The sequence below is a fragment of the Neomonachus schauinslandi genome, chromosome 10 (genome assembly GCF_002201575.2).
Source record: "Neomonachus schauinslandi chromosome 10, ASM220157v2, whole genome shotgun sequence".
Classification (NCBI taxonomy): Eukaryota; Metazoa; Chordata; class Mammalia; order Carnivora; family Phocidae; genus Neomonachus; species Neomonachus schauinslandi.
This window is the reverse complement of record NC_058412.1, coordinates 49,581,943-49,599,914: the sequence shown is the minus strand read 5'-3', so window position 1 is coordinate 49,599,914 and position 17,972 is coordinate 49,581,943. Positions and strand designations below refer to the sequence as shown.

The window sequence follows — 17,972 nt, the reverse complement described above, 5'->3', positions numbered from 1 at the left end:
CCGGGCTCAGCCCCCAGGCCGTAGAAGCAGCTCGCAGCATCGCACGGAACCCGCGCCAGTGCCCGCGCCCGGAGCTGCCCGCTCGGCCCCAGAGGCCGGCGCGCCTAGCTGCGCGCCGTGGCCCGACTCCGCGTTCGCTCGCTCTCACGCCCCTCGCCTCTCCGCGCCTGGCTCGCCGGCAGGGTCTGAGCGCGGGCGGGCGGGCGGGGGAGGTGAGGGGTGCTGGTGTGTGTGCATGTGCCTGGCTGGGTGCACACCCCGCACGGCGGCGGCGCCAGGACGCGGAGCGCTCCCCGGAGCCCGGCTGCCTCGCTCGGCTCTGGCGACCGCGACCATGTTCCAGCCCACAGCCAAGCGCGGCTTTACCATCGAGTCCTTGGTAGCCAAGGACGGCGGCACCGGCGGGGGCTCTGGCGGCGGGGGCGCCGGCTCCCATCCCCTGGCGGCGGCCGCCTCGGAGGAGCCACTCCGGCCCACGGCGCTCAATTACCCTCACCCCGGCGCGGCCGAGGCGGCCTTCGTGAGCGGCTTCCCCGCTGCCGCCGCCGCCGCCGCCGCCGCCGCGGGCGCCGGTCGCTCGCTTTACGGTGGGCCCGAGCTTGTGTTCCCTGAGGCCATGAACCACCCCGCGCTGACCGTGCACCCGGCGCACCAGCTGGGCGCCTCCCCGCTGCAGCCCCCGCACTCCTTCTTCGGCGCCCAGCACCGGGACCCTCTGCACTTCTACCCCTGGGTCCTGCGGAACCGCTTCTTCGGCCACCGCTTCCAGGGTGAGTGCCCATGCTGTGCCCGCTTAGGCGGCCGGCCAGCGCCGGCGCTGCGGTGGCGCGGGGGAGGCTCGGGGGCGTGCGGGGCTGTTCAGAAGTTGTTGAAACAAGGCTGTGGGGTCCGCAGAGGCCGATTCCCAAACGGGGAAGAGCCGCGCCGGATCCATATGCGCTTCTGGGGCGTTGGGTTTGCTCCCAGAGAGCCAGGTTGGGACCGCCAGGCTTGCCCAGAAACGGTGCGGGTTCGGACGCCAAGCCCGGGCGCCTCCTTGGAGCCTCTCCTGATCCTCCCCGCGGCCTGCCAGAATCTCTCCGGGCTGAGCCAGTCCCGGCCCAGGGAGCGCAGCGCCCGCCGCCCCCTCCCTCTGCCCGGGCTGGACCTGGGACCCTACTTCGCTCGCACATCCACCACCAATTCCCAGATATCCGCCCTCGCTGGCGCGTCCGAGCAGGGCAAAGTCCACCCGCGTGCCCCGGGTCTGCGGAGAGAAGGGGCAGCAGGAAGGGCAAACTGGAGAGTTAATGTTCAGTGTGGAGTGCTCCACTGTCTTGGGGTGTTTCTCACCAACCTCGACCCGACTTCTTCAAGCCACAAGTGTCTCTCGGACCCAGGGCCGGGAAGGGTTGCAATAGCAACCGGCTTCCTTCGCCTTGCGCCTACCCGGCTGCTGCGGGACCGACGGCTGTCCTCCCAGGCGGGGGGCGGGGGCAGAGGGCTTATAAGGTCGTAGGCTAACCGAGCTCCCACGTCTTCACTGGGCAATAGGTTTGCTAATGAAGATCCCCCACTGGCCTTACAAACGCACACACGTTTCAATTATCTGACTTTCCCGAAGGAAAGAGAGTTGCATTTGCTGGAGTTCGTTTTCTTCCTTGAATTTGTTAAAGTTTGTTTCTCTTTTCTTGTCTTTTTTTTTTTTAAGAGTGGCCTTAATTTATGCAGTAATTGCTTTAGTTTCCAGTTTTATTTTGTTAGTGTAGACGGGACTGGACCCCAGCATTTTGAGGTTCCATAACTCAGAGCTAGGTAACCCGGCTTTTAGTGAAACAAATGAAAAGGATGTGGTTAGAGCTTCGGCTGCCAACCTAATCTGAGGATAAACCGCGGTCTACACAGTCAAAGTAAACCAGATGCTTGGTACCATTATTTAGATAACAGAAGAAAAATGATCTTTTGAAGCTTTGGCTATAGCTACTGAGTGTTTCACGGAAAGCCACTTTCCTGGTCCAATTTGTCAGTTTGCTTAGTCCCATCTGACCAGTAGATACTGACCCAGCAGATCCCACAATATAAAAGACTGTAATTACTTGAACAAGAATTTTTGTGGGCAGACTTGTCTCCCCTGCGATTTCAAAGATTTGCCCAAATCATGGGGTGAGGGAGGGAGCCTATGGTGTCAGCCGCTTTGGGCATGAGACCTGTCAATTATAACCATTGTTTACTGCTATAAATGAATTAAGTTTTATTCAAAACTGAGTAAACCGCCTCGGTGCTCCTTGGGCCCAGCCCAGCCTGGGTCTCAAAACCTGGCACCCATGGGCCGATCTGAGAGTCTCGGCTATTTCTGAACCGTCGGGCCCGGGCAGTAGGGGGACCCGTGGTTAAGAGGCTGGTGCAGAGACAGGGGCTCTGAGGAGAGGGCAGAGCCGGTCCTAAGCCCTGTGGTCTCTGCTCATCCGGGGATGGCCTCCCCGGCGGCCCCGGCGGCGCCCCCGGCTTTGGACCCGGCGCCCCACGCCCTCCTCGCTGCTTTTCCCGCCTCTGGCTTCGTCCCCGCGGGCGCGGGTGCCGAGGGCCGGGGACACCTCGCGACAGATCCAGCTCCGGCTCTGAGCATTCCCAGCCAAGCGAGGCCAGATGAATTCTCCGAAAAAAACCTTCTCAGAAATTGCCGCCGTTCCCTGAGCCATCAGTCCCGGCGGGCACGTTGTCGAGTTGCAAAAACGGTTGGATTTTTCTCTCAAGAACCGTGTCTGGACGCGGAGATGGAGCCATGTGTGGCCGCATTTTTGAACTCGGAAATCCGTTGGACACGGAAGGACTTTTCCGACCCTGAGACGTTTCGGCTTTGGGTCCGGTCTTTGTCGCCGGTGGGGGACGGTGCGCGCCCCGGCAGCTGTGAACCTGGCGGTCCCAGCGGGATCTCGGGGCTGCGGGCCGAGCCGTCCCAGGCCCTCCGGCGCCGCGTTTTCTAGAGAACCGGGTCTCTGCGATGCTCATTTCAGCCCCGTTTTAATGCAAGAAACGAAACCCTACACGAACGAAAAGGAACATGTCTGCGCTCCGTGCGCAGCGCCCTCCGGCAGCGCGGGCCGGCGCGCGGGGAAGCGGCTTCTCCGCTCAGCGAGGCGGTGGAAGAGGAAGAGCCCACGCGGGAGGGTCTGGATCAGGCGGCGGCATCCAGAAGCTGGTGGCCTTCGAGGCCTGAAGGGGAGGAGCCGGCGGAGACCGGGAGTTAGCCGCACTCCGGTGCCATTTCTCGGACTCAGGAACTTTCCAGACCGGGAACGGCGTCTGGAGGGGGCCCGCGAAGCCCCAACCCTCAGGGATCCGCGTTGGTAATGGGCCGGTGCTTCAAAGGGCGCCTTTGTTCCGCCAGGAGGAGGGGGAATGAGGTTATCTCCGCAGCTCGGCCGGCCTCGCCCACTCGTCGCCCCAGGCTCCTCCGCCCAGCCGGCGGGCCGTGGCCTCTCCAGGAGGGAGTGCAGGGGCGAGCGCCCGCACTCCGGATCGCTAGCTCCCACCTCCCGCCACCTCAGTCCTGGGAGTCTCTACTGCCAGTCTTTGCCTTGAAAGGGCCTGCATCGCGAGGCTGGAGGAAAACGGGGTGGGGTTCAGTTCCTCCTGTCTCCCGGGAAGGCTAAGTCAGCCTCCTTCCACTTTCCCACCTCTCCTTGTCGGAAACGGACAATCCACTGCCCCAGGCGAGAACTACTGCATGGAAACAGGCCACACTGGCCCCAGCCCCAAGCTTGTTCCGCTCTTGTGGTCCAGTTAAGGGAAACTGAAGCTGTGGTAGGGATTGCCATAATGAGAGGGGCCCAGGAACATAGGCCCCCAAAGCATCACTCTGTCCTTACAGAAACGTAGAGCTATCGATCAGTTTGTCCGGATAGTTAGTTTTGCACTAAACCCCCTCTTTCTTACAGGAAAAAAGCCTTGCTTCTTTTGAAATCCTATCTGTGATCACTTTTCAGTATCTTGAGTCATTTTCCTGCCCCTTGCTTCTTCGTGGTTGGGTCAGAAGGACCCCTATGTTTCTGCCCCTACATGTAGACATAGACTGAAGGATACATTCTATCTGCCCCAACAGGACATGACAGTAAACCAAGCAACTTAGCTTTTTCTAAAATACCCAGACTTGAGGCAAAGGGATGTGTGTATGTCAGAAGGACAGAGTAAGCTTGTTGCTTCCATCCTCCAGTTTGGGTTTATAAAGACAAACACAGAGAACACCGCGCAAGGGACCAACACATACTCTCAGAATTACAAAAGAGCCATTAAGTCATACACACCGAGGCAGACTGCAGTCCTGCTTTCTCAGCCACAGACTCTCCTTGACACCCCTGCACCCCGTTCACTCCCATCTACAGGGTCTCTCCAGGCTGCCACCTCACTTTTGACCAGCCTGGGCCAGTTGAGCTGCTGAGGCCAACCCTGTGAACTCTGGGATGAGTGAGGCCTTCTCCCTGTCCAGCTCACCTATCTAGAGGAAAAACCACTGTTGGGACTTCACCCAGGCTCAGAACAATGCCGTTTTTTGAAGCAATTTAACATCAGCAAGAAGTGTCTGCTTCCCACCCACCTCTCCCACCTTTCTCTGGCCTATCATACTGGTACCCACCTAAGACTTTCTTATTCCTACTTGGATCAGGCTCCTCCTTTCATTCCTTCTTACCGCTCTCTGCCAGACACCTCCCCTGATCATCTATCCCCTCCACCACCAGCAGTTAAACTTCCTCCAGTCAGGCCTAACAGCCCTGGGCCTGCCTCCACCTTGAAGGGCTCACTGGGCAGAGTGTCCCCCTCCCTCTCCCCAGGATGTGATGCCATTCCCTTTTGTAGCTGCACAGATCCAGCCACTTTTGAAACGGGAAAGTGATTGTCAGGGGACTTTACCTCCCCTCTGGTAACCTTGTTCCAGAGAAGACCCCAGCAATAAAGTTCACCTGTGTAAGCGCCCAAAGCCCAAGGACTTGGCAAAAGTAATGCCAGTCAGTTTCCACCAGCAGAGGGACAGAACAGTTACCTGGAGAGTTTTAGCAATAGCATCTCAATTATGTGCCCTTACTTCACTTACAGGGGTTATTTCCAGAGATGGAAGATGTCACTTGAGATCCAAACAATTGCCTTAAACAAAACAACAGGTCAAATTGGGTAAAACCAGTGGGCCATTTCTGAAGAAATTAATTGGATCAGTCAATCTCAACAGCTAACTGTGTGAAAACATTCCTTCTAGGGCTCTTCCTTGTCAGTGGGTCAGGGGTACTGATATGTGCCACTGCATGAGAATCCACGGGTGATGTCAGGGCCTGTTTCACATCTGAGAGCATGTGTAACCAAGCCAGAGATTGTGTGAAGGCCTAGTGGGGGGGAGGGGGTATTGAGCGTGGGGCTGTGGGTGGAAGTTTATTTTGGCTTTTGTAGTTCCTGACCTCACCACCTGGGCCTTGTCCAACCCAGTGTCAACCCCTCCTCCTGCATGTAGGAGCTGAGTTCCCATGATGGCCAACATATGCCAAGGGACAATCACACTCTTTGAAAATCCTGTATGGTAGATGGGAGAAAAAGACAGTAGGGAGGCTGGAGCATATATTTACACACGCCCATGCAGAAACCAATATATCTATATCTATATATATTAGAGAGAAAGATGACATCTAGATATTTATACACGTGTTTCTTCAGCACGGGACTATTCAGGGATGAAGCAAGGCCTTTTCCCACCAGAGAACAGTAGAAGTCTCCTGGGGGGAGTGGGCTTTACCTGAAGGCCTGGGGGAGAGAGGCGGGGAGGGGGGTGGAAGAAGCCTGACCTTGGACCTTCAGGTGTTGCCTGGACACTGAGGTAGCAGCTGGCCTATTTTTACCACTTGCAAGGTAGAGCCTGGGCCTGTTGGCAGGAATTTTCAAAGGGCTAGCGGCCTGAGCATTTTTAGCTGCACGGGTGGTTTAAACAGGTGTGAAAAGAGAGTGCCTTGGGTCCCTTCTAGTTCCTGAAAATGTTTGGCATGAGGGTGCTTAGCAGCCTCACTGTTCCCCTTACCACCTTCCTGACACTCAGCTCTGTCCCTACTCTTGTTGAGGGAGATAGGACGGGGTCAGGGGACAAAGAGAGCTAAGGGACTTATCCCACCTCCGGGCCTCGTCCGCTGCTCCAGGCGCTGTGGATTTGGGCCGGCTGGCGCCTCGCTAGGCCTGGGCCCTCCTCCTGGCCCCAAGAAGTGAGCCGCTGCTCGGCTCCTCCAGGCCTCCGGCGACCGACGGGGTAGCTCTGGAACCCTAGGGAAGTACTGGGGAGGCGAGAGGAGTGGACTTAAGCAAGGGGTGGCACAAGGGAAAGGGGAGAAGTGGGGGCGGGAGTCCAGGATTGGAGAGGGTAACGGAGCGCCGAGGGCGTTTGCGAGCGGGGCCAGAGGGCCGGGCTTGGCCGGCTCCCGCGGGCGGCCCGGCGGCCGGGCTGCGGCTCACCGCGCGCCCCTTCTCTCTGTCTGTACCTGCTGTGTTGCCGTCGGCGGCGCGGCCGCAGCGAGCGACGTGCCCCAGGACGGGCTGCTGCTGCACGGCCCCTTCGCGCGCAAGCCCAAGCGGATCCGCACGGCCTTCTCGCCCTCGCAGCTCCTGCGGCTGGAGCGCGCCTTCGAGAAGAACCACTACGTGGTGGGCGCCGAGCGGAAGCAACTGGCCGGCAGCCTCAGCCTCTCGGAGACGCAGGTAAAAATCACCCGGCCGGCGCGCGCTCGGCCCGCGAGCCCAGGTGGAGGTGGGGGCGGGCAGGTGCAGAGGGGCCCAGTCTCACGCCCCCGCCTTCCCCGGAGCCCTGTCCCACCCGGTTCCACAAGCCACCCTCCCCGCCCCCCCGCGGCCCTCCTGCAAGGCCCGCTCGAGAGCCCCTTCCCACCCGCTGCGTTTGGCCTCGCGGAGGCCGCAGGACTTCTGTCAAGCTCTAAGGACCCACCAGGAGGTTGGAAGCAAACCACAACCCAGCCTGCTCTCAAAGTCCATGGGAGGTGTCAGGTTCTCAGGAGGAGGCAGGGCGTGGAGCCCCACGCCGCAGTCACTCCCGAGCTGTCCCAGTGTCCACTGGAGCCGTCTCAGCCCTGTGGTGGCGGCCGCTCTTCTCTCGCCACTCTTCGGGGGTGCTCACGGCTCTGCGGGAGGCCCGGGCCTTTCCCCGCCCGGGCTTTGCGGCTGTTCATGGGCAGAGTTGGCGGGGGCCTGGCTGCCCACCAGCGGATGTGGTGTGGGGAGAAAGCCCGCGTGTCGTCAGGCTATGAACATCAGAAGCAGAGGAATTAGCCAGGCAGGGGCCAGCCCTGCTTGGGGCCGAGGGTGGCGCTGATCTCTGCGCAGGCAGGCTGGTAGGGCTCTGGAAACTGGTGTTTGGGGCGCGCAGACCTGTGAGGCACCTGGGAATGGTGGGAAAGTAGATGCGGGGACTCAGGGACTGTGTTCACACGCTTGAAGGGCTGTTGAGTTGGGGAGGGAACGAACTCTAATGGCGTTGGAGAGGTTTTGACCTGGGTGAAATTACAGTAACCACGTAGTATTTTTGTAATTGATAATTAAGAAAAGAAAATTTTAAAGAACTAGATTGTAGTTATAGGGAGGCAGATTTGGGTTTATTGTAAAGACTGCCATAAATAATTGCTGCCTGGAAACACCACCTAAGCTCTTGGTCCCTGGGAGTAGCCGCTGTGCTGTAGGGGCTGGTTGCTGCCCTGGAGGCCGGTTTCCGTGTCTGGATGGGCCTGGGAAGACCTTCTTCCCTTAAGTCCCTCACAGCTCCCAGATGTGCAGATAAGGGGGGGTCTGCTCGCCGCCCAGCGGCTCCCGCCCTGCCGGCTTTTTGTCACCCTCTCCCCTTTCTTGCTGCTCTGGCCCCTACTACCTGCCATCCTAGTCCCGTGAGGAAGCGTCTGGGGGGAAGGGGGCAGCCTGGGGTCTCCGGGGATTAGTGAAGATAGGAAGGGGGCCCAGTGGGGGAGTCCAGACCCTAAGTGCCTCCCCAGCTCCCCTGGCAGACATCACTCGCTGGTCCTTGCGTCCTATTTTGGTTTCTATTGTCAAGACGTCTTATCTGTCCGATGCCCCATTTAATCACATATTGCTCTCCTCTCCACTGTAGAACCCATGCTTTTTGGGCTGTTCTAACTGCAGAGATAAAGCTTACAGAACAACAGAGTTAATTTTTAAAATGTTTTAAAGAAATACATGCTAAAGAAAAACAAGTTAATAAAATAATACCCCGTTCCCTCCTGGCAAACAGTGTTTTAAAATTGTTGTCTAAAACAAGGTGTCAATTTAAGAATGGTGTTTATAGTTAACATCATTTAAAAAGTATTAGGTATTAAATTTTAATTGCAGAAGTGTAAGAAAACAAAATGGTTTATAATCCCCCCACCCACAGATTTAACACTTGTTGAAATAATGTCATTGTTTTTTAAACTTCCAATTTTTTAGCTCAGTGAGAGCATTTTTAATTGTTTCTTTCAAACCAAATCTAGCTGCCTATTTGCTCCCAGCAATGCCAGTTAGTAAATGTAATGATTGTTTCCTTCATTTTATTATGTTTCAAACATATTTAAAACAAAACCAGATAGAATAATATGGTATATCCAGCTCAACTATCAAAACTCATGTCTAATCTTGTTCTATCTATAGATGAGCTGGTTTTAGCATATTGAACAAAAAAAACCAATAGAACTATGGGAGGTTTGAGCCTGAGAAACCATCCTGTAGAGGCTCATCTTTTCAGGTGAGGACTCTGAGATAGAGAGATGGACTGGGCAGAGCTCCCTAGGCAAGCAGATTGGATTTCATTATCTGCCTCCTTGCTAATTAACTGTGTGACCTTGTGTGAGTTACTCAACCTCTCTGAGCTCTGATTTTCTCATCTGGAAAATAGATTGTTTAAGGATTAAAGGTACCCAATAGGAACTCAAATAATATTAATTCTCATCCCCAGTCCTTCCCTTCCCTCTGTTTAAAGTAGTATATATATCAAGTTAGTGTTACAGTAAGCCCCTAACCTGGGAATCCTGACTTAGTCTAGTGTTTCTTCTGCCGTATCTGGTCTCCTTCATCATCATAGCTGTCTTTCTGTCCCTCTTGTAACTTACTATTTAGACTTAGGCTATCTAATTAATTATCCATCTTTCAGTATTTACTGGGCAAGCCTACCTGTCATTTCCAACTATTGGCTATTTGTCAGGCGTCCGTCTCTACCATCAGTCCCCTACCATCTATTTCTACTGTCAGTATCTACATTTGTCTCTCAGAGCTCTCCAGTCCATCTTGCACAGATAGCTGTTTTATATCTAGCCACGTACTTCTGTCTGATCTCATTAAACCGCCTCTCCAAAGCTGGTTAACTTATATTTCCTATTTTCTATTAATTACGGTCTTCTTCTTCCTAACAATAGTTCTCAATTACCCAACTGCTGATTATTTCCTTATTCTCTATTCTGTTTTATCTTCTGTGTATCTACCATCCATCTCAAGTCTCCATCTCTATAGATCTAGGTAGCTACTAACAGCATATTCATAAGCCTGCTAGTGCTTGCTTATCAGTCATCAGCTCTACCTTTGTCTTCTTTGTGGGCCTACATTGCTGTATCTGTAAGATTTGATGAAATGAACTCCGTGGTTCTTCCCAGCTCCGAGTTTTTGGCTCATCTATATTCTACTTCTCTGTGTTTCTATATGATGCTTCCTCCAAGTTCTCAGAGCTCATAATACATCTCCCATATATCATAATACACATAAGACTTTGCTGCTGTGAAATTATCTACTGTGTCCAAATGTCACTCTGTAGACTGGCTAGATGGATCTCGCAAGAAAATCTTAAAATACAGATTCCCAGGCCCCATTCAGGAGATTCTCTTAGGAGTTCCAGGATAGGATCCAGGAAGTGTTTTTAAAACAGCTCTCTGGGTAATTCTGATGAACAACAGGCCAGCTTTGGGAGCCAGAGGTCAAGCCTTCCTGTTTCTCTCTATACCCTAGGGTCTGGCTCAGTGACGAGCAAGGAGTTGATGCTCCATAAACATGTATTGAATGAATAGGCAAATTTCTTTTGATTGTACACATATCCATGTGTTAACTTTATCAATCATTTCCCTTGCTTTCTGTAGTCACTGACCCCTCCCATTCCCTCTGTTTTCTATTTTTCCCTTGCATTTTATTTTAGATGATCCAGTTTTATCCACCAGTTCGTGGATAAAACTCCTGGTAGGGTTAAGGAAATCAGTGTGTGGGTCTTAATCCAGGGCCCAGGGGTCTCTGTATGCTCAAAGCTTTTGTATGGAGTGTTGGGAGGTGGGCAACCCAAACTTCTTTGTTGGGGCAGGTTAGTATGTTTGGTTGAGAGTTGGGTATTTATGCTGGGATGGCCACCGGTCAATCCAGGAAGTGGAGGGAGTAGTCCCGGGAAAGGGCTAGTTCTCCTTTCTGGCTCTGATTACTTGCTCCTCACCGCTATGGTGCAGCCTCAGAGTCTGACCCGGATGACTGGATGATGCCCATCTAAGCTTCAGTCCTGGTGGGGCAGACCCGGATTTGGGTCAGATCAGAGCTGTGAGTGGAAGTGAATGTGTGTGTGTGTGTGTGTGTGTGAGTAATGGGTGTGTGTAACATGTGTGTACTACAATGTGGGGCACGTACAGACAGTGTGATTGATGCCCAAAGGTCAGGTGATATCATATATGCACACGGCGTAGAACGCAGCTCGGGTGCTTCTGTGGCACGTTAGTGTTATGGGGAATGAGAGAAAGCCTTTGGTTGCTCCAGGCTGATCAACTGGTCAGTGTTTCCAGCTGCCCCTCCTGCTCTGAACAGTTTAGCAGGTGTTTCTTCACCTTCTCTGGCTTTGAGTTTATTTGAGCTGTTAGGGAAAGGGATGTGGAAATGGAGTCCTTAGCCTTGGAGATTCCTCCTTTAGTGACGGGGGCAAAATGTAAAGTGTGCACACATGCAGAATATGCACAACGAGTGCCTGGAGTCTCCTTGAAGTCACAGCTGTGGGCTGAGGGAAGTGAGGGGAGACCTGCATGGGTGGAAGTTTCCCAGAAGACCCCAGGCCCAGAAGGCTTAGAGGGATGCATAGGATTCTAGGTTGGTGGGAAGGAAGGGGAGGGTTTGAAGTAGGTGGAGTAAGACGGAGCAGGAGGTGTCAAGTCTGGCCACCGTCTTGGGGCCCAAGAACAGGTGGGGAGGTCTTAGAAGGAAGGAGTGTATGGTAACCTGCCTATGGGTTTTTCCCCCCAGGGGCATTGGTAAGGAGACTTCTTGGGGTCCGTTCCTGCTCTGAAAAACTCTGCTTTTTAAGGGATGGATGAGAAGGAGATATCCAAATGACTTGAATTTTAGGGAAAGGTCAAGAGGCCTTTGTTACTAGCTCACTGTCCGTTCTGAGATGGACTCATCTCTTCTCCAAGTCTTGGCTCTTCTCCAAGAATTTCTGCATCACTCAAGTTCCAGAGTCCAGTGGGAAGCAGGACAGGGCAGGGGAGGCAAGGAAACTGGAGCGGGTCCCTAGGGCCTAGTCCTGAAGAGGCAGATGACTCTGTGATGTCTCTCTGAGAGTGAGGGCAAGCATCCAGGATGGTCTGGCAGAGGAGGAGACAAGAAGGCTTAGGATGAGTTGGGCTATAGTTGATGGGGAGTCAGAGGTGGCCTCAGTTCGGTGGGTCTAGGATGGCATTGGGCTTGACCCTGAGAGTAGAAGGAGCTCATATGATCAAATAATAAGAAATGGATCCCTAGCAGAGGAGGGTATTACCTTGATAGGGTATTTGAACTCCTTGAGGACAAGTATTCTCCTGAAAGTATGCAGGCAGGAGCTACAGACTCTTCCATTTGGGATGGGCTAACGTTGGGGACCAGTAGAAATGAAGGGATCCAAATCTGGGTCATTCAAATAGCAGGTTATTCAAAAGTCAAGTCTGAAATAATTGGCTGGAGCTGTAGTTTGGTTGTGTGTTAGTACCTTTGTCCATTCATTTGCCCATTAATACACGCACACCTTCATTAATGTATACATACATCAGTCAGTCCTCTAATGCATTAATGCATGCATGCATTCATTCATTCATCCACAGCACCTTCCTCATCCTGTTTGATTCATGCTGACCCTTGCGCCTCCCAACAATAGGTCTCCCTCCCTGCCCCAGATTCTCTCTAGAAGTGGTTAATCCAATCCACAACATGGAGGATTAAGAATTGACCCTGTTGGAGAAGTGTCCACTGAACTATGCCTAAAATCTCTCTAGCAATTGCACTTCCCAAACCCCTTTTCTGATTAGACCTCGATCCCTCCATTGTTGATTTTCTTGGGCTCTCCAGTTCTGGCCTAGGCACCTCTTAACCAATAGCACAGTGCCAGGAACTTCACCTGTGCCCAGCTTGCTGAACAGACTGGAACGTGCCCACTGGGACTCCAGCGTAGACTACTACACTGCTCTGGTTCTCCAGGTTCCCACGGCCTGGTGAGGAGACAGAGGTTCGAGCAGGTACATGAACCCACTGCTCGGGTCACTGTTGCTGAGACAGGGAAAACTAAGGAAGCACAGACAGGCAGTGGGGCAGGTCCAGCCCAGGAACATCTGAGCAGGATTCTGAAGGCTAAGTAAGAGTACTCCAGGTGGGGTAACTCAGGCAAAAGTGGAGAATCTTGGAAGGATCTGGCTTCTCTGAAAAACTGAGACATTCAGTGAGGCGGGGACTTGGGAGGCCACAAGGAACCTCTCTCCAAACCCAGAGGAGACACAGATGGGGGAGGGGTTCCTTCAGCCAATATCCCAACTGTGCCTTCGGGGGCTAGTGTGCGGGTATGGTGGGGAGGCAGGTGCAGAATAAAGACCTCCTCGCAAAGCTAGCTCCCATAGAGCTGGGAGCCACACTGCATGACCTGGTTCCTTTCTAAGGCCTCTGTCCTCCAGGGAAAGGGCTCTGGGGTGACCCCAGATTGCCTTGCTGGGTTACAGAGGTGATGGGGGTGTCACTCTTGCCTCCTACTGCACTCAGAGCCCAATTCTTTTTCTTTTTTCTAAGTAAAAAATAACTATTAATTGTTATCAGTAATGCACTAAAGACGGAAAAGTGGAAAGAAGAAAGGTCACCCCACACGTTAAGTACATTTCCTTCTAGTCTTTTTTCCCCATGCATAGATTTTGTTTTCCCATGGTTGTGATCACACTGTGCCCAAACTGCATCCTGCCCTTTTCACTGATATCATTAAGTCATAAGCATCCCCCTGTTATTACAGTCTTTGTAAACAGCATCTGGTCATTCAGCCTAAGGCTGTTCACAAGATAGCCAGTCTGCTTAGGGAGACAGTTTACCTCCCTGTTTCTAGAAAGCTGCCTCCTTGACCCCGGTTGTTTTCATGGAGAAAATATTCAGGATCACCTTTCGTTTGGGTGTGCCAGGAAAGCTGGCCCTTGCCTGAAAACATAAGCTGTGCCTGGAACTCCACCACTGATAACTTTCCTTCTTCGGCCCAGTGCTGTGGGGCAGGGTAGCAGGCTGGGTCCATCCCACTACAGATAAGCCTCCTTCCTGAAAGGAGACTTGGAGTGTGTTTGAGAGGGAGAAGGTGCAGCAGAGGGCCAGCTGTCCTGGTGTTGCCCAGAGCTTCCCCGGATTGCCCCATCACTAGGCTGGGCACGCTTAGGCCTCGGCCAGCCCCTTGGGCTCTCAAGAATGCTGCTCCAGCCCTGCATCCAGGCCTGAGTCACGCACATGCCTTGCGTAGGCGCTCACCCACCTACTGGCTGGCACAGTGTCAGTGGGCTCTAAGATAGGGGGCCGGGGCCGGGCAGGGGCCAGACGTGGTTGTGCTGAGAACCACCCAGAGCCCAGCCCGCCCTGTACCCAAGGAAAGATGGTTATGGGATCTAGAAGTTTTGCACCCAGAGTATCTACTGTTTTCCTTTGTCTGTCTGAGGTGAGACACGCAGGCGATGGGTTTGCACCCTGCCGTAGAGATGAGGGAAGAAGATCCTCCTCTTACATCATCCACTGAGGCCACGTGCCTCATTTCTTCCTGTCCCTGGATGGCTGCCCCCGCCCCCATCCAGGGCTCTAAAATTAAGGGCAGGGCAGACCCTGAGGAGGAGGTGCTAATAGGGGAAGCCTTGGATTGGGTGGGCTCCATGAAGCGGACAGGGGGTGGTGTCTGGGAAGGTGAAGGTAGAGCGCCCTGGGCAGGGAAGTGCTCCCAGGGCCCTGATGCCGGGCCTGCTTTTGGCCGCCACTGCCTAGCTTTATGGCTACAGCCTTGCCTTTCCGCCATTCTCAGGGACTAGCAGCTGCACTAAGGGTTGTCTTCTGAGGACTGCCCCTGGCCCCACCCAGGGTTCAAGGATCTTCCCTCAGCAGTCACTGATGCTGCCAAAACCAAAGTGTTCACCGTCATTCCACACACACAACTTCCCACTCACCATTGGCAAGGACACCAGGGGTCACCCAGCAGCAGCCGACAGCACCTACTGGCTTTGCAAATGAGCTGTCGTTTTCAGGAAACCAGCCATGTCTCGTAACCCTGCCATCTCTGCGTCACCTGCCCCAGGGACCCCCTGGAGCAAAAGCCCAGGAGGCGCCCTGGAGCTGCAAGGCCCCCAGAAAACATCTCTCCTACAGATGAAGGACTTAAGCCCAGAGCAGGAAAGGAACTTAGCAAAGGATCAGCACCCGGGCCCATTTTTACCAACTCTGAGGATGGGGGGGATGGCCTGGCTCTGCAAGACCAAGTAAAGAACTGCAAGGTCAGGAGGAGCTGACAGATGAGTGAGGCTTCCTCCACAGTCCTCGAGCACTAAGTCTAGTTAGGGAGCTGGGATAGCCCTCCTCGATCATGCACAAGAGGATGTTAAAGGCTGTATCCTGGACACGGAGCAAATGCTGGGGGAGGCGGGAGAAGTGAGGGGTGATGAAAGATACGGCTAAATCTGGGGAGGCTTCCTGGAGGAGGTGAGCTTAGCATTGTTGACCTGTCCCTCCAAGCCCCCACCACCCATCACAGAAGACAGTTGTCCGCTTTTGAACCCTCCCCTTGTCAAGACTCTCACTGCCTGACACAGAAGCAGGGAGCCCTCTCTGTTTAAAGAGGAGCTCACTTCTGTACCCTGCGATTTCTCCTATGGAACCTGTTCCCATATCTGGATGGGCTGTAGAGGCCAGCACTTTGGGCGCAGGAAGTTTAGAGCACTGCTTCAGGTGGGGCTGCAGACACGCCTCTGTGTGAGGAGGAGAAGGCCTCACTGGTGGGTTTCAGACTACCCTGAGTAGCTGCCCCCTGAGGGACCAGCCTTCCCACCTGCCCAGCTCAACCTCTGATGTGGGATGGGGGGAATTCCACCTGCTCACAGGGTCCCCTGGAGAAAAACTGACTGACCTGGACGGTGTGTGAGTTGGAACCTTGAGTGGCAAGGGTCTGTGACCCTAGGAGTGCTCTGGCTGTCCTGGGCACTGCTCTTCGTGTGGGGGGTTATGTAGCCATGTCCCCTCTGCCTCTTTGCGCTGCAAAGAGCATAGGGTGGCCGGGGGTGGGGGGCACATCAGACCCACAGGGTGCTCATCAGGACTCATGTGATGGCTTTTCATACGTTCGCCTAAAAATACTGTTTACCTCCACCTCGTGAAGGAGAGATTATTATCTCTTCTCTAGAAGGCGGTAGGGACCCAGGTCTGCTGGGCTCCTGAGCCTGGATGCCTCCCCTCTACTGTGCTTCGGCTACAGGATGCTCGGCAGCTCCGTGATGGCTCCCTTTCCTCTGTGAGAGGGACTGGAAGATGGCCCCTCTTGGCCCTCACTCTGCCCTCTCCCTGCCCCACCTGATTCACATCTGGAAGAGTAGTCTTTCAGATCCAGCAGGTGGCGCGTGGCCAGAGGAGAGGCCCCTGGCCTTGGTTTCCCCATCTGGCTCCCAGCTCAGCCTGGGTGCTGAGACCCCAGTAGCTGCTCTGGGGGCCTCCTGGGTGTTTCTTACTTCTGCCCCTCCCTCCCCGGCCCAGGTGAAGGTGTGGTTCCAGAACCGGAGGACAAAGTACAAGCGGCAGAAGCTGGAAGAAGAGGGGCCTGAGTCCGAGCAGAAGAAGAAGGGCTCCCACCACATCAACCGGTGGCGCATCGCCACGAAGCAGGCCAACGGGGAGGACATCGATGTCACCTCCAATGACTAGGGTGGGCAGCCACGGATCCACGAGGGCAGAGCATCTGCTCGCTGCTGGCCAGGACCCCGGGTGGGCCCTGCTAGACTCTGGCCGCTCCCCCGCCAGGCTTCGGGGAGGCCTCGAGTCACGGCCCCACAGGGCTCGGAGCCTGGGGCCACCACTGACAGAGGGACAAGAAATGGGCTGGCTGAGGCCTGGGACTCCTCCACCTTTTCCTCAGAGAGCCCGCCTGCATGGGCAGGCCGCCGGCCACAGCCACCCTCCACTTCTCTTATCTCCTGCGTTTCTGTTTTAATTTATTTTCCAGGCACCCGCTGTAGTTCTTAGTGATCCCCCTGTATCTCCCTTCCCTATGGGAATAATAAAAGTCTCTCTCTTAATGACATGGGCATCCAGCTCCACCCCCGGAGCCTGTGAGCCCCGGGGTGGTGGGGGGTGGGTGGATTCCGGCTCTGGGGACCAGAGGGGACTGGCAGAGCAAGCTTGTACAGCGCCTGGGAGCCTGGGGTGGGGCCTGGGAGACTCAACTCATTACCTTTTCTCCTCTGTTGGTGGTCCACCCTGGTCTCTAGCTCCAGCTCTAGAGCAAGGGAAACTGAGGCTAGACATGGGGAAGGACCACCCTGTGTCTTAAGGGAGGCTATCTATGCTCTGGTCTTTCCAAGCTTATTGAGCGGTGGGAAACGCCCATGTGGGTTAGGGGAGAGACAGAACATGCCCACTTCTGCATGCTGAGAGACTCTGGTGGCTCCTCCAATTGAGGAGAAACTAGAAGAAAAAGGGAGTATTGGGAGCTAGGGGCAGAGCACCATTCACAGAAGTTGACTATCCCAGCCCCAGGTCCTGGCCCCACCGGGATGCTCATCCATCCCCGGAGAACCTCCCCCCCGCCCCCCGCGTGCAGATGAAAGCTTCCAAGTTGGGGTGTAAGGCTGAGCCTACAACCGGTCCCCAAGGACGCAGGGCCTCTAGCCAGGAAATAACAAGGCAGGGCTCGACTGAGCTCTTTAGTTCATCTGCCCTTCTGCTCATCCACTTGCCTCTCCTGCTGTCACACATCAAGGTTTCCTTCATCCTTAAAAAGCAAGACCTGTCTTCCTAACAACCTTTCCCTTACAACGTCCAGACCTGTCTCCACTTCTTCACCGCCCATGTGCTCCCCAACCCTCTCACCAATCACCAATTACCACCACCCGTGGGGGCCAAACTCAGCTGCTGCCTATTTGGCTTTACCTACAGCCCACTCTTCCGGCCATTCCTTCCTTGACTCCAACACCCCCCTCTGCCTTTATTCCGGTGCCTCTGACACCATCACCTGCCTCTCCGAGTCCTCCCGTCTTGTCCTTGCCTCGTCGCCCCTGTCCACTGCAGGGCCAGCCCTCGCGCCTCCTGCCTCTTCACTGTGCCCTCCACCTGGGGCTTCACATCCATGTGCAGGACTTCTCCTGGCGCCCTGGACTCCCTGCAGGCGACCTCTGCCGAGCTGCAGACCCCCCGAGCCCGCCGCCCACATCTGCTGCACTCCAGGCCCCCTGGCACCTCAAACCCAACACGTTCACAGCTGACTCATCTCCCCACCTGTTCTCCAGGATTGCCCACCTCGGCAAACGGCCAAGATTTCTTCTACCTTGGGAAGCAGTGTACATGGCTCCTTGGGGGTGGGGAGGGAAGGGAAGGAGTGGTAGGTGTAATAAGGTGTGGATGTCAGAGATGAGGCCCCTCCATACTGTGGCTAGGGTTCTCTTCCTTGAGCCCACACAGGACTGTGTCACGCTCATCCTAAGCCCCCCACTCTACCCCCACTTCTT

The 17,972-nt window shown here is 54.8% G+C and overlaps 1 protein-coding gene across 2 annotated transcripts; it reads left to right on the top strand.

Annotated features, from left to right (window-relative positions):
- The first annotated feature begins 235 nt into the window (after positions 1–235).
- Positions 236–16,173, top strand: EMX1 (empty spiracles homeobox 1). Of its 2 annotated transcripts, none has more exons than XM_021699224.1 (3): positions 236–770; positions 6,518–6,702; positions 16,006–16,173. In XM_021699224.1, exons 1-3 carry the CDS (start codon positions 236–238, stop codon positions 16,171–16,173), a joined length of 888 nt encoding a protein of 295 aa, XP_021554899.1. The 2 variants fall into 2 exon arrangements, with proteins under 2 accessions (XP_021554899.1, XP_021554900.1); XM_021699225.1 differs by having other exon boundaries at positions 335–774; positions 6,522–6,702.
- The last annotated feature ends 1,799 nt before the right edge of the window (positions 16,174–17,972 follow it).

What these genes read in the sequence shown, in the direction of transcription:
- EMX1 (XM_021699224.1), top strand. Translation starts at nt 236, where the DNA reads ATGTGCCTGGCTGGGTGCACACCCCGCACGGCGGCGGCGCCAGGACGC. An exon ending in CTTCGGCCACCGCTTCCAGG is followed by an intron (nt 771 to 6,517) that starts GTGAGTGCCCAT and finishes GCGCGGCCGCAG; the next exon opens with CGAGCGACGTGCCCCAGGAC. An exon ending in TCAGCCTCTCGGAGACGCAG is followed by an intron (nt 6,703 to 16,005) that starts GTAAAAATCACC and finishes TCCCCGGCCCAG; the next exon opens with GTGAAGGTGTGGTTCCAGAA.